Below are 14970 nucleotides of genomic sequence, written 5' to 3'. Positions count from 1 at the left end.
CCGCCGCCCTTTCCCCGCGCAGGCGGCGGCGCGGGCGGCCCCGCGGCGCTCCGAGGCCCCCCGGGCGCCGGGGCCGCTGTGATGGCGGCGGGGCCGGGGCTGCTGGCGGGGCTGCTCTTCTTGGGACTGCTCCTGCCGCTCCTCCTGCCTTTGGCCGCCGCCGTCTACGAGGACCAAGTGGGCAAGTTCGACTGGTGAGCGCCAGGGGTCCCGCCGCGCCGCGTCCCCCTTCCCGCGGGCAGGCCCCGCGCCCCTCCTGGCCCGAGTCCCGTGTCAGTGCCGCTCCCTTCCCTCTCTAGGAGGCAGCAGTACGTGGGGAAGCTCAAATTCGCCTCCTTGGAGGCCTCGCAGGGCTCGAAGAAGCTCGTCGTGGCCACCGAGGAGAACGTGGTGGCCGCCCTGAACTCCCGGAGCGGCGAAATCCGTGAGTGCGGCCGATTCGGGGCTGACGATCAAATCGTGCTGGGTTTTACTCCTGAAAGGTGAACGCTGCCGACTGTGCCTTGTCAGGCTGGGAAGGGGCAGCCGACGGGTCAGAGCTGTGGCTTAGGGCAGGCAGACTGTGCTCTGTATGAGCTTAAAAATAATAGGAAGAAATGCCTTTGGGGGGGCTAATCTTGTTCTCGCTGGGCTGTGTCTCCCCAGTGTGGCGCCACGTGGACAAGGGAACCGCGGAAGGGACGATCGATACGATGCTGATCCATGGGCAGGGTAAGGGGCATGTGCCGGGGCTGGGATTGCTCCGGGACTGTGGGAGCTCAGCCGCGTGTGAGAGTACAGGCTGGAGCTGCACAGCTCGTGGCTTTGTTGCTCTGTGTTTCCCCGGGCAGATGCCGTCAGTGTGTCCAACGGAGGGCGAATCCTGCGCTCCTGGGAGACCAACATCGGGGGACTGAACTGGGAGACGTCCCTGGACACTGGCAGGTAGGATTTCCTGGCTGCACTGGCTTCTCTCCTTGTATTGCTGGGCTGGGAAGGAAGGAAGGGGTTATGGACCTTCTCTAGACTTGCACTGTAGAGGAAGATTAGTTAAAGGTAAAGTTTCAAGAATAAGTTTTGGGTGAATTCTTTATGAATGCCTGACCTTGCACCAGGATCACTGAGGTTGGAAAAGCCCTCCCAGCGCATGGATCCCCCCTGTGCCTGATGCCCACCTTGTCCCCAGCCCAGAGCACTCAGTGCCACGGCCAGTCCTTCCTTGGACACTTCCAGGGGTGGAGACTCCACCACCTCCCTGAGCAGCCCTTTCCAAGGTCTGACCACCATGGAGAAATTCCTCCTGCTGTCTGACCTGACCCTCCCCTGGCACAGCTGGAGGCTGTTCCCTCTCCTCCTGTCCCTTGTTCCCTGGGAGCAGAGCCCGACACCCCCCCAGCTCCCCCCTCCTGTCAGGGAGTTGCAGAGCCAGAAGATCCCCCTTGAGCCTCCTTTTCTCCAGACTGAGCCCCCCCAGCTCCCTCAGCCGCTTCTGCTGCTCCAGACCCTCCTAGAGGGTAAAATAGGAATTCCCTAATTTCTTGTTGGTTGGCTTTGCTCAGTTTCCAGGCAGCTGCTCTGGTGGGGCTCCAGGATACAGTGAAATATGTGGCAGTGCTGAAGAAGGCGGCCCTGTCTCTGCACTACCTGTCCAACGGGCACCAGAAGTGGGTGGAACACTTGCCAGAAAGGTGGGAACACGTTTGAAGGAGTGGTGGGAGCTCCTGGCAGAGGGAAGGGTGCTGCTTCTGCCTTGTGCTTCTGAAAACCTCTGAAAAGAGCAGTGTGAGAAGGTGATGCTTCATGGTTGCTGCCTCTCTCGCAGTGAGAGCACTCAGTACCAGTTGCTGTATTCCCATGGGACTGGAGTGATCCATGTGCTTGGAATCGTTTCCCAGAGCCACCTGAACATCTTGACATTCAGTGCAGAGGATGGAGAAATTACAAAACAGGTAGTGCTCAACTGTGGATTCAAATGCTGGGTTTGGTGTTAACAAATGTGCTTCCGATCCACGGGCTGTGCTGTGGTAGGTAGAGGATTCGATGGTTGTGGTGCAGATAAACTTTCCTTCCACTGAGGCACTGCCTGCAGGCCAGAACATGGATTTCATGGCTGAATGTCCTGAAAGCCAAACCGAATTAGAGTGGCACCTGTTAGTCAAGGTTATCTCATAAACCTCAGGCTGACAGATAGTGTCTCCCAGTCCTGGGGAAAAATAATTCTGACTTGAATTCTTGGCTGTGTCCATATTGGTGCCTTGAAGATTTGACTGTGCTGACACCTTGATGTCTGTGGTTGTGCAGGTGAGAGTGGCAGCCCCGTGGCTGCAGAGCCTGGAGCACACCTGTGGTGTGGTGGGGGAGGCTGTGCTGGTGTGTGTGGACACGGACACGCACTCGCTCCACGTCTGCTCTCTGGAGACAGAGCATGAGATGAAGCAGATTCCCCTGCAGGTGAGAATTGTATGTTATTCCTTGCCCAGCTGGTTTGGTGCCTCACCCAGCCTGTGAGTGAACTGTGGAATGACTTAAGAGGTTTGGCGGGTCATGATTCATAAATTGAGGGAAGGGTGAGAAAGCTTATGTCTGTCTAATCATTCCTTCTGGATTGATGTCTTCAAAGCTTTGCTCCAATGGGAGCCTCAGCCTCCCTGCTCCTGCTTTGTTAATCCTGACGCAGGGAATCTCTCCATGTGGCTGCATTGCTGCTGAGAGGAGGAAGGTGTTGGTCTCAGTAATGTGTGCTTGTCTCCCTTGCAGTCCCTGGAGCTGGAGTTTACAGATGACTTCCAGGCCAGGATCTTGGCCACTCAACCCAGTGTCACCAGTGCTTCCCGGACCCAGTTCTTCCTGCAGCTCTCTCCCAGCCACTTCTCCCTGCTGCAGTACAAGCACGGGCTGCTCAGCCACCTCCGGGACTTCCAGCAGGTACCCAGCACAAATGTACCCAGCCAGAGGGCCAACTGCAGCTTAAAATCCTTCAGAACTCTTAGGCCAGCTGGCAGGTTTTGAAAATCTCAGTAACTGGGCATAATATTTCAAAAACCTGTGGCAGATCAACTGTTCCCATGTTTATGAGAAATAGTCTTACTTTTTTTTTTTATTGGGGGAAACAATATAAAATTCAAAATTTGGCTGTGAAAGATTATTTGTTTTTAATTCCACTTTGGCTTTATTTACTTCACAAGCAGTTTTTGGTGGGTTTTGGGGTTTTCTTGGGGTTTTGTTTTTAGTGATTTCCTGCTATTTTTTTCTTTCCAGGCAGCTCTGGTGAGTTTTGCAACCACCGGGGAGAAGACAGTGGCTGCTGTCCTGACATGCAGGAGTGAACTGGTAAACACAGTTCCTGTTCTCTGGAACCAGCACAGCTCTAGGGATGTGCTCTGGGAGTGGGTTCCAAGAGTGTTTCACAGGCTCAGGGATGGGGAGTCCCTTGGGGAAGAGGAGGGTTTGATGAGCTTCGGTGGTAATGCAATTAAGGCTTGATTGTGTCCAGCTCAGGCTGGGTCTGGCTCAGTGGAACGTGGTGTCCTGTTTCAGCATTATGTAAGGTGGGCACGTGACCTTGGAATTAGATTTACTGATCCATAGAGAATTTCAGTTCTTGGGGACATCAAACGTAGGTTAATAAAAGATAGTATATAATAGAGCAGAACTGTTTCCTGCCTGATTTCACAGTCAAACTGAGACTTGTCAGGCACTCAAAAACCTAATTTTTTATAGTCTGACTGGTGTCTGCAGCCATTTTACATCTCTTCTCATTCTCATTTCAGAAACCTGGAAGTACTGATGGCCTTCATGCTGGAAGTACTCTGGAGGAAGCCTGGAGGCAGGTATGAGGTGCTCTTGTTCCCAGGAGCAGTGGGAGTTCTTGTTAGTCCCTTTTTTTCCTTTGTGTGAAGGAACAGAATGACAAAGGTGTTACACCAGCTTTTTAGAAGCTACTGTTTTGCAGCTGTTCCTATATAGAACCTAAAAATGTTTTGAAGCCACAGTCCTTGCTGAATGTGGAATCCTGGTGCAGATTTTGGTGTGGTATGTGTGCAACTTCTGATTTCTGCCTGCTGTTCCAGGATTCCTTAACGTGCTCCAACCAAACCTACAATATAAATCTCTACCTGGTTGAAACTGGACAAAGGCTGTTGGATACCACGATTACCTTTAGCCTGGAGAAAGGAGGTGCCAAACCACAGCAGGTGAGGAGGGAGGGGTTATTTCAGTCCTATGGTTGCTCAGACCTGCAGTGCCCTCCCTTCCCTGATTTGGCAGGATGGGGAGAACCCTTCAGGCAATGGGAAAGAGCATTTTGGGGTTTACACTATCCCACTGTTGCTCTTGTTTCACCTGAGTTCTCTTTTCTCTTAGATGGTGTGATCATAAACCTGTTTTCCTTGCTCTTCTTTTCCCAGCTATACATCCAAGTTTTCCTGAAGAAGGATGACTCCGTGGGCTATCGAGCCTTGGTGCAAACAGAAGACCACATGCTCATTTTCCTCCAGCAACCAGGTAATTGCACAAACAGCTTCCTCCACCTGTAACAGTGGCCAGAAGAAAATTCCAAGTCCTAAAGGATTCTATTTTATCATTACTTTCCTTGGACACCGGCAAAATTAATATAACTTTTCTGAGTCCCATAGAAGACACAGGAGACTCTTACACCTGAGCGAAGAGTTCGGCCGTGTTCTTTGTGTAGGCAGAGCCTTTGAGTTTCAGGGGCTTTCTGCAGATTTCAAAACTTTTTGTAGGATGAAAATCTAAGTCCAGGTGTAGAGATTCCTCAAAGTTTTGCAGAAAAGATCCTCATGGCAAAAATATTAATTTGCAGAAAGGGTTAAAAGTCCATATCAGTGACACAAATTTTCTGAGGTTTTAAAGGAATCCAGGAGTTCACACTGTTGAATCTCTTATTTTAAACAGACTTAATGACTCCCTTTTAAAACACCACATTACTTTTATTGATCCTGTGGTTTTCTTCTCGGAAGTGGCTCCAGTTGCATAAAGTATTTGTCTTTTATGAAATAGTTCATTTAGTTATATTAGATAGATATACACTGTTTTACATTTCGTAAGAAGGGATTTGCGTTTGAAGGGTCCACTGGAACATAGTCCTATTCCCAAGTATTAAGTTCATTTTTCCAATATTCTACTAATTTCTTTCCAGGAAAAGTTGTGTGGAGTAGAGAGGAGTCACTAGCAGAGGTGGTAAGCCTGGAGATGGTGGATCTACCTCTGACAGGGGCACAGGCTGAGCTGGAGGGGGAATTTGGAAAAAAAGCAGGTGAGTTTAACAGAAAGGCCTTTGTGAGTTTGTTTTTCTTCCTGAATAAATGTATTTATTTCTATGTACTCTGAGCTGAGAGATGAATTCAGATCTCTATTGATGGCAATTAAAATGAGCAGAAATAAACCCTTTTCTGTCTAAACTTTTGAAGTCCAATGTCAAATGCAGATGACATGAGTATATTATACTGTTACGTTGAAAAACCAGTCAGCAGCGGTAGGAGGGATTTTGGCCATCTCTCCTAAATGTTTCCTTTGACTCTTTCTGGAAGATTTGTTTCCAATAGTCTTTTTTTTTGCTTTGTTTTGTCTTTCCTTGCTATCCTGGAGGCAGCCATTCAAGGTAACCCAGCCTGCATGCAGTGTGCTCTGCTCCTGCCTAGTGCTTCCTGGTGCCACTGGTCTCCTCTGCTTGCTCTCCTCAGGGCTGAAACAGAGTTGGTCTGGTGTTTATTTCAAGGAACTAAATATAAACCCTCATCAGGCAGAATGAAGTATTTTACTTATTGAGTGCAGAGGGAGATGCAGACCTTGGAGGTGGGTGGGCAGAGTGAGAAAGAATACAAAATACTCTGCATGAAGGTTTGCTTTCAGTTGATACAGACATATTTTGGAATGAGTGTGAAGCAGGCAAAGGTTTGTGAGTGCCAGAGTCTGTCATTAAATGATAACTATAACTGTTATTCCAGAGTGGGAGGCAAAGGTTGGTGCATGGCAGCATTTCTTGTACTGGCCGACATCATAATTTCAGTCATGGGGTGGGACGTGTTTTCCCTGTTCTTGTCACTGTTGGTGTCATTTGCAGACGGTTTGCTGGGGATGTTTCTGAAGAGACTGTCCTCCCAGCTCATCTTGCTGCAAGCCTGGACTGCTCACCTCTGGAAGATGTTCTACGATGCCAGGAAACCCCGAAGCCAGATTAAAAATGAGATTAACATTGACAATTTGGCCAGGGATGAATTCAACCTCCAGAAAATGATGGTGATGGTCACTGCCTCAGGAAAGGTGAGGAAGTCAGGGGAGGAATCTCTTTCTAGACTGTAGCAAAGAGTCTCAGCTCTGAATTTCCAGCCCTGTTTTTAGCCAGGTTTGGACAGAATGTCATGAGAGGATGCACAGGATGTTTTGTGATACCTTTAAAGAGGGACTAAGACTCTTCTTTCTTTGGGATATGACAAAGGAAGATGCAGTGTTTGAATGTGAGAAGTGTGTTTTCCTAAACTTTGGCTTTCCTGTGTCTCTGTGATCAGCTCTTTGGCATTGAAAGCAGTTCTGGCACCATCCTGTGGAAGCAATACCTCAGGAATGTGAGACCAGGCTCCTCCTTCAAGCTGATGGTGCAAAGGACAACAGCCCATTTCCCACACCCTCCACAGTGCACTCTGCTTGTGAAGGACAAGGTGAGGCCCCTTCCCTGGCCCTCCCCTGAGCTGGCTTAGTCTGGAAATGTGTCTTTGTAAAGAGCAGGAAAGACCATATTTTTGGGTATAATCTGACTATCACTGATGTGGGTATGGAAGGAGAGAGAGACCTGTAGGGAAGAAGACACACAGGCCTGAAAAACTTAAGAGTAGTCATAGTTTTTATAAGACACATGTGGGATAGAGAATATTTGTGTCCACACAGAATATTTTCAGGGTGGAATAGCTGAACCCTGGCTATGAATAGTCCAACACTAGCAAGCAATAGTTAGAAAAACACCTCTTTTTTCTCCCTTAGAAAAGATTTTGCCTTTTATTTGTCTTTTAGGAAACCAAAATGAGCTTTCTGTATGTCTTTAACCCCATCTTTGGGAAGAGAAGCCAAGTAGCTCCCCCTGTTCTGAAACGTCCAATTCTCCAGACTCTGCTTCTGCCAATTATGGATCAAGACTATGCCAAAGTCCTGCTTCTAATTGATGATGAGTACAAGGTAAATTGCTTTGCCTGGATGCAGTTTTCTTCGTGTTCTGGTTAATTATCCCCCTCCCTTTTGGAGCAAGATGAAAACAAATGCCATTGGGTCTCATTTCACACTAAACTATGAAGTTATTCTGGTAAGACAGACCTTATCCTGATAAACATGTTTGAAATAATCTTTCTAGTTCATTTGTTTTGTTGTTGTTTTGAGGGTTTTTTGTTTGTTTTTTTTCTTTCTGTGTCAGTTGGTTTTTAACCTGTGTTTCAATCCTTCTTTTCCAGGTTACAGCTTTCCCGGCCACTAAAAATGTCCTTCGCCAGTTAGAAGAAATAGCCCATTCTATCTATTTTTATCTAGTTGATGCTGAGCAGGGAAAACTTTCTGGATTCAGGCTGAAAAAGGTAGGGAAGACTCATTGCAGTCCAAGTGATGCCACTTTCCCGGATAACGGTAGATTTCTTTGTCTGATTTGTGGAGTTTTGCTTAGACCAGGAACATTCAGCCTCATCATGTGCCGAAGAAACTTTTAAAATGCAAAAGCAGAGAAAGCTGCATCTTGTTGATGGAGGTGGTGTTTTGTTGAGGACAGGATCAAACCTCCTAGCTGCTTTTTCCTTGCAGGACCTGACCACAGAGGAGAGCTGGGAGGTGGTGATCCCCCCGGAGGTGCAGAGGATTGTGGCTGTCAAAGGGAAGAGGTCCAACGAGCACGTGCACTCCCAGGGCCGTGTGATGGGCGACCGCAGCGTCCTCTACAAGGTGCTGTTCCAGCTTTGGGTTGACTTTCTGTGGATGCATTATCCCATGGGAACATCTCAGTATCATTCCTGGGCACTACTTTGAGATTAGCTGCCTTGTGGTGCCAGTTTTTCCCATAACCCTCTGCAGAAGATGCAAATTTTGGTGGAGATTTCTACTCTAACACATTTTCATGCAGCAATTAAGTCAGTCAAACATCTGATATTGGAAAAATAACTGCTTGATTTGTTTGGGTGACTTGAGCTAATGAGATAATTTGCTTATGATAAGCTCAGTGCCAGATGAAATGCAGAAACGAGGAGCTCGTGGCACTAAAAGGGGATCTCTTTTCTTTTTTTCTAGTCCCTGAACCCAAACCTGCCCAGTGCCAGATGAAATGCAGGAACGAGGTATCTGTTGCACTAAAGTGGGGCTGGATCTCCATTGTCTTTTGTTTTTCTGTAGTCCCTGAACCCAAACCTGCTCGCTGTGGTGACGGAGAGCACAGACACACACCACGAGCGCACGTTCATCGGGATCTACCTGATTGATGGGGTCACAGGCAGGATCATCCACTCCTCAGTGCAGAAGAAAGCCAAGGGACCCGTCCACATGGTTCACTCAGAGAACTGGGTGGTGGTAAGGGTTTAGTCTCGTCTAGTTCCTTACATTTGGGAGGTTGGGGCAGTTCCTGAACCCGTATGGTCAAAAAGCCTTCTGCATTCTCTGTGATCTCCTGCTCCTTCTGTATTATTGCTTGCCTCATATTCCTAAACATCTCCTCGTTCCAGTACCAGTACTGGAACACGAAGGCCCGTAGGAATGAGTTCACTGTGCTGGAGCTCTACGAGGGGACAGAGCAGTACAACGCCACAGCCTTCAGCTCCCTGGACCGCCCCATCCTGCCCCAGGTTCTCCAGCAATCCTACATCTTCCCTTCTGCCATCAGTGCCATGGAGGCCACAATCACCGAGCGGGGCATCACCAGCCGCCACTTGCTCAGTAAGTGCCTGCTCTGTGCTCGGTGGGTTTCAAGTAGCACTGAAATCCAAGCAGAATGCAGTTTGCTGCCAAAGAATCAGGCCTGTGGGTTGTCCTGGACTCCTGCAAGTGCAAGGATAAGCACCCAAGAGAGTGTTAATGTTGGAAAATGCTGTCAGAAATGGCCATGGGGCGTCAGAGAAGGGTGCCAGACTCTTTCCAATGGTGCCCAGTGACAGCATGAGGAGTGATGGCCATAAACTAAAACACGTGAAGTTTCATCTCAACATGAGGAAGAACTTTATGCTGTGGGTGGCAGAGCACTGGAACAGCTGCCCAGGGAGCGTGTGGAGTCTCCCTGTCTGGAGACATTCCAAACCCACCTGAACACGTTCCTGTGTTGCCTGCTCGAGGTGACCCTGCCTTGGCAGTGGGGTTGGACTGGGGGATCTCCAGAGGTCCCTTCCAACACCAACAATTCTGTGATTCTGTGATTTTTAAGATGCTTTTCTTTTAATGCACAGTTGGGCTTCCCTCTGGGGCTATCCTGTCGCTTCCAAAGGCTCTTCTGGATCCTCGGCGCCCAGAGATCCCGACGGAACAGAGCAGGTAAGGAAGGTGTGATAAGCCCTCTTGCTGGGCAGCTGTGAGGCGGGATGGATTTTGAAAAACAGAAGTGTGAAGTGGAACAACCTGTCCTGAATGGAGTCAGGGCAGTTTTTGCATGGAATGAAGGAAGGTTTCTTCAAGTCGATGATTTTAGATGTCTTTTCCAAACAAAATGATTCTGTAGTTCTGTTCCCAGTCTGTGATGATGGGATGTGTTTGTAATGCAGCAGGTCAGTCATTAGTAAATCAGCCTGTTGTCTACAGTCTTAGAAAAGAGCAGTCAGAGTAACTAGATTTTTTAGAATTACACTTATTTTTAAAACATTAGAAGCCTGGAAGGAGGCAGCTGCAGTTTAGCCTGACCCAGCTGATAGGTTTGAGTTTCATCCTGCTGCAAAAATGAATCTGCGCAGGGAAAAGCTTCCAAATTTGCTGTTTCAGATCAGCTTGAGATAATCAGAGTAGGAAACGCTGATGACAGTGTGCTGTTTTATTGGGATGTCATTGGGCTTTAACTGCCTTTCAGGGAGGAGAACTTGATCCCATACTCCCCTGACGTGCAGATCCATGCCGAGAGGTTCATCAACTACAACCAGACCATATCCCGCATGAGGGGGATTTACACAGCCCCCTCCGGCCTCGAGTCCACCTGTCTGGTGAGTGCAGGGTGCAGACCCAGTGCGGATCCGTGGAATTTGGGAGGAAATCCTGATCCACAGGCACGATACCACAGCCTGTGGCTGGGAGCTCTGTAATTCCAATAATGTGGCTGCTCACAGCTTAAACATTCCTTCTTTTAATCTGGAACACGATTTTTTGGGGCTATTTAAGTGAGTCTTTTTGCTGTATAAGTGCTTTTTTTTTTTTTGACTGTGCAACTGGGTTTTTTTGCTATTTAAGTGGGGTTTTGGGGCTATTTAGAACTATAACCCCTAGTGAATAATTTTTGACTTTTTATGCTCAAAGCTGTGTCACCAGCTCCTCCTGTCCCCCCTGCAGGTTGTTGTCTATGGCCTGGACATCTTCCAGACCCGCGTGTACCCCTCGAAGCAGTTTGATGTCCTGAAGGACGACTATGACTACGTGTTGATCAGCAGTGTCCTCTTTGGGCTGGTCTTTGCCACCATGATCACCAAGAGACTGGCCCAGGTGAAGCTGCTCAACCGGGCCTGGCGCTGAGGGAAGGTGGGCCTGGAGAAGGCAGCTGGGGTGGGACTGTCTGGGGATCCACTGCTGGGCTCTCTTGGGATCCCAGCTCACCTGATGGATGCAAACATCAATATTCCATCTTGCTGGAAGATATTTGTGAGGAAAAGCTGCTGGTGTAACAAAACACAGCCCACCTGTGTCCTGAGGAGAAATGGAAGAGACATCGTCTGCCCTGACTGAAAAAGAACGTCCCAAACCTCCCATAAAGCCCTAAAATCACATTGCCTCCCTGATGTTGGTGAAGAGAATACTAAGGACACGTGTCCTCTTCATCCCTGGCTCTTCCTCAGCGCCAACTGTGCCCCACATATGGCAGAGGGGAGGGGCGAGGGGTGTTGGCAGCAGTACTTTGAGAGCTGGACTGGAAATGTGTGAGCTCCTGGTGCAAGGAGGAGACCTTGGGTTATTTAAATAAAATGTTTAGAAATTGGGTGGGTGTTGGTGGGAAACAGCCTCATGGAGTCACTGATGCCATTGCAGAGCTGTGGGAGGAATTGGAATGTAAAATCTCTCCATGTTCTTTATTTATTATGATGGTAACAGCAGCTCCTTCACATGTGTTTTACATTTTCCTGGATTTCTGTACAACATGAGATGAAGGTGTTGTGGTCCAGTGTGAGGAACCTCACCGTGTTTCCCTCTGATCACGGCTCAACTCCGTGGGTTTAAAGTGTTATAATCAAGATTGGCAGAGTTGTTCCCCTGTGAGAGGCTGTGTCCCATCTGGCCCCTGTGCAGCTGCAGAGCCTCAGGAAATCCAGGGGCTGCGGAGCAGGGGCTGCCCTTGGGCTGGGAATGCAGTTTTGGGGATACTGAAGTGGGTTTGGGGCCATTTAAGTGGGAGTTTTTGGGCTACTTAAGTGGGTTGGGGAACTATTTAGGTGTTTTTTGTGGGGCTATTTTAGTGGGGTTTGGGTCTATTTAACTGGGTTTTATGGCTATTTAAGTGGGGTTCTTTTTGCCGTGTAAGTGGTGTCTTGGGGCCTACTTGGGTGTTTTGGAGGGCTATTTAAGTGGGTTTTTTTGGAGCTATTAAAGTGTTTCTTGGGGTGCATTTAGGTGTTTTTTGGGGCTATTTAGGTTTTTGGAGGGCTATTTAAGTGGGGGGTTTTGTCTATTTTAGTGGGTTTGGGGTTAGTTAAATGGGTTTTTTTGCTATTTACTGAGGGGTTTTTTTCTCTTAAGTCTTTTTTGGGGCTATGTGAATGGGTTTTGGCTATTGGGGGTTTTAGCCATTTAAGTGGGTTTGGGGGCTATTTAAGTGGGTTTGGGCTGTTGGTTTTTTTGGCCATTTGAGTGGGGGTTTTGGGGTTGAGTGGCTTTTAGCTCTTGGGGGGTTTTGCCATTTAAGTGGGTTTTGGCCGTTTCGGTGCTTTTCTGGGGGCTATGTGAGCGGTTTTTGGTCCCCTCCAACTCCCCCTATCCGAGGGAGCCGGCGGGGGGAGTGGCGCGCTCACGGCGCATGCGTTCTCCCGTCCTCCCGCCTTTCCTCCTCACGGCGCACGCGCCGCGCGCCAAACCTGCTGACTCACGCAGTGCGCACGCGCCCGCGTCGTGGGCCAATGGGGCGGCGCGACGTTGCTCGGTCGCCCCCGCCGGCAGGGGGCGCTGCCCGGCGCGGCCCCGGCCCAGCGCAGCCCAAGATGGCGGCGGGCGGCGCGGGGGCCGCGGCCGGGCCCGGCTGGGACGTGGCCGTGCGGCCGCTGCTCTCCGCGTCCTACTCGGCTTTCGACATGAAGGAGCTGCCGCAGCTGCTCGCCTCGGTCATCGAGAGGTGAGAGGGGCCACGCGCTCGGGGCTGCCTTCCCCTCAGGGGGGCAGCGCTGGGGGTGCGGGAGCGGCTGAGGCGGGTCCCGCTCGGTACTTGGTGCTCGGTACCCGGCGCTCGGTACTTGGTGCTCGGTACCCGGCACTCGGTACCCGGTGCTCGGTGTGTGGTACCAGGTGCCGGCAGGGGAAGCGGCGGGGCTGCGGCTGCCCGGGAGGAGCCACGAGCGCCGTTCCCCGCTCCTCCCGCTGCCCGGAGCTCCCGGCTGTGCCCTCAGGCCCCGTAACGGGCTGGGGGTGCCCGTCCGGCCGCAGCACTGTGGGCAGGCGCCCGCCCAGAGCCTTCGGGACTGGTCTTGTGGCTTTGCCTTTGTCCGGGCGTGTCACGGTCTGTCCGGCGGTGCCGGGGGAGGTGTTGTCTCACCTGGGTCCTGAGGGGACCAGGGGGTGAGCACCGACTTCCCTCTAAGTCTCTGCCACTGCAATACTTCACATATTTTAAGGAGAAATAAAGCAGAACCAAATCAGGTCTGCCTTTTCTTAACCAGAAGCGTTGGACTCCGAGCATGAGTACCCACTGCAGCCGTTTAATTCAACTTATAGCTTATTTTACGACTTAAAATAGGAGGTGTGAATGCCACAACGCTCCAGTGGCATACTGGAGCGGATAACCCTGGCCACAGTAAGTTGTTGGGAAACATAAAATAAACACTGCGCTAAGGAAGATGATAAATTAAAGCCTCGTGGTGTTTTTCTTAATAACAAATGGCTGAGTGTGCAGTGGATGCTCCAAATTCAAAGAGTTCAGTGCAAAGAGTTCAGTGCCTGTTACACAGAGCAGTGGTTCACCCAGAATGTGCCGATGGAATTTGGGCAGTTTTTTGGCCTATCTTTGTTCTAAGGACCATTTCAGTGTCACTCGTCTGTGCGGAGTTCCACTGTCTGTGTGCCTGAAGTGAAGTGTTTCGTCGGAATATCCTGGAGACACTTGAGACCCACTTGAGTTCTGGGAGTGGGCTGTTTCCTCCTTTACTGGGAATGCGGGTTCCATTTCCCACTTGAGAGAACAGTTTGTTGCCTTTAAGCAGCACTGCCTGAGGTTGGAGTTGTGTCTGATGATCCGGCAGGATTTGGGCTCTTGCAGGGCGATACTTTTTATTTCATGCCTTGATATAATTGGCAAATCTCAAAGGTATAAATACAGCTCGTTGGTGTTTAGAGCTGTGCTTTTCTGTGCTGAACAAGAATCTATCTTTAGATTTCTCATCTGAAATATTTTATCTGTTCAGATTATTTTTAGAAGGTGGTTGTTAAGTTCTTGGTGGTGTCAGCCAACCCCAAGGTGACTGGATTTCCCCTTAAATTAACTTGGTGTGATGACAGTGGAATCACTAGTCTTATTGTTTTCAAAATAAATCAATAAACTCCATTTTTAACAACTCTTCTATTTCATTTATAAATTTAACTGTGGTCGGGTTACTGGTATTGCCCTGTGTGGGATGATCCCCCATTTCATGTGACACCCTGTTAGGTACATTCAGGCATTGATGGGATTTGGCCTCTTAATTGGCATAAATGAGGGAGATGCTGACTTGGAAAGGTGCAGCTGAAGTGGAACATGGAGTCTGGGACAGTCACATGAGGCTGGTTTTTGGGGAAGGGGTTTCCATAGGGCAGAATTCTTGCACCTGGTGTGGTGCCTTCTCAAGGAGAAGCTGCTTTGTGCCTTCTGCCTTACAGAAAGGGTCTGTTTTGGGCTGTTTGGGATTTGGAAGTGGAGCTGAGAGAGGAGCTGGGATTTGATGCTGGCATTATATTGATATTGATAGGCTTCTCGCCCAGCCTGAGAAATGAGCTTCCTTGGGAAGCACAAGTCCTTTAAACAATAAACCACAATATAATAGCTGAAAGTTCTTATTAAGTTTCACTGTATATGCAGAATAACACTCTGGGGCACATCCCAGATTGATTTATTTGCAAGGATTCATGATTACTTGACAGCTGCCTTCCACTTTGCACTACCATAACACCCACAACTTGTTTGACTAAAACTCAACCCTCTCCTTGCCCAATCCAGGTGACATTCTCTCTCTTGTGCTGGATACTGCACCTTTGTGTTCCTATTCCCCCTGGGCATTGTGTGTTGCACACCTTGACCTGTGCAGTAATTGAGGAGCCTGCCAACCTCTCCTGTGCTCTGTTATTCCCAAATTGTTCTAATTAGTTCTCTTAAAATACGTCACACACATCTCCTGCTGCTGATTTGGGGTTGGGCCTGAGAGGTGGGTGAGCAAAATTAGTGTCTGAGAGAGCACAGACTTTTTTGCATGTTCATTGCCCAGCAGAGTGGTTCTGGCAGGAGATACTCAGGTGAAGCCTGAGGTGTTGAAGCTCAGTCATGTTGTGCTGCTAAATATCTTCAAGTAAAGCCTCTGCGCTTTTCTATTTCAGCTTTTTAGACAGACTAAATAAAATAAAGTCTCAAATCTAGGAAATCAAACTGCAAAGCTC

At 49.2% G+C, this 14970-nt stretch overlaps 2 protein-coding genes across 8 annotated transcripts in view; both read left to right on the top strand.

Annotated features, from left to right (window-relative positions):
• Positions 1-37: 37 nt before the first annotated feature.
• Positions 38-11122, top strand: EMC1 (ER membrane protein complex subunit 1). 2 transcript variants are annotated; one of them, XM_064678890.1, is made up of 24 exons: positions 38-194; positions 300-424; positions 646-711; positions 831-924; positions 1539-1667; positions 1802-1928; positions 2281-2430; positions 2737-2904; positions 3238-3309; positions 3750-3809; positions 4050-4172; positions 4386-4482; positions 5138-5254; positions 5591-5599; positions 6062-6261; positions 6507-6656; positions 7006-7167; positions 7437-7556; positions 7777-7914; positions 8359-8532; positions 8685-8895; positions 9399-9483; positions 10010-10139; positions 10483-11122. In XM_064678890.1, exons 1-24 carry the CDS (start codon positions 82-84, stop codon positions 10660-10662), a joined length of 3000 nt encoding a protein of 999 aa, XP_064534960.1. In that variant the 5' UTR covers positions 38-81; the 3' UTR covers positions 10663-11122. The 2 variants fall into 2 exon arrangements, with proteins under 2 accessions (XP_064534960.1, XP_064534961.1); XM_064678891.1 differs by lacking the exon at positions 5591-5599.
• Positions 11123-12300: 1178 nt separating this feature from the next.
• UBR4 (ubiquitin protein ligase E3 component n-recognin 4) overlaps positions 12301-14970 on the top strand; it is an 80024-nt gene continuing 77354 nt past the window's right edge. For 5 of the 6 annotated variants that reach the window (XM_064678889.1, XM_064678888.1, XM_064678886.1 and 2 more), the window contains exon 1: positions 12302-12466. In XM_064678889.1, coding sequence (XP_064534959.1) covers positions 12336-12466 — 131 coding nt within the window. In that variant the 5' untranslated portion in view covers positions 12302-12335. Of the gene's footprint in view, positions 12467-14970 lie in introns of all 6 variants that reach the window. The other variant, XM_064678884.1, reaches the window with a different exon arrangement.

This window comes from Pseudopipra pipra, chromosome 22 (assembly GCF_036250125.1).
Source record: "Pseudopipra pipra isolate bDixPip1 chromosome 22, bDixPip1.hap1, whole genome shotgun sequence".
Classification (NCBI taxonomy): Eukaryota; Metazoa; Chordata; class Aves; order Passeriformes; family Pipridae; genus Pseudopipra; species Pseudopipra pipra.
This window is presented reverse-complemented; position numbering and strand designations above follow the sequence as displayed.

Bases quoted from the DNA above. Each gene is read 5' to 3' on its own strand.
- EMC1 (XM_064678890.1), top strand. From the start codon at position 82: ATGGCGGCGGGGCCGGGGCTGCTGGCGGGGCTGCTCTTCTTGGGACTG. The intron at 1,668-1,801 runs GTGGGAACACGT...CCTCTCTCGCAG, and splicing joins GTGGAACACTTGCCAGAAAG to TGAGAGCACTCAGTACCAGT. The intron at 3,310-3,749 runs GTAAACACAGTT...TTCTCATTTCAG, and splicing joins TGACATGCAGGAGTGAACTG to AAACCTGGAAGTACTGATGG.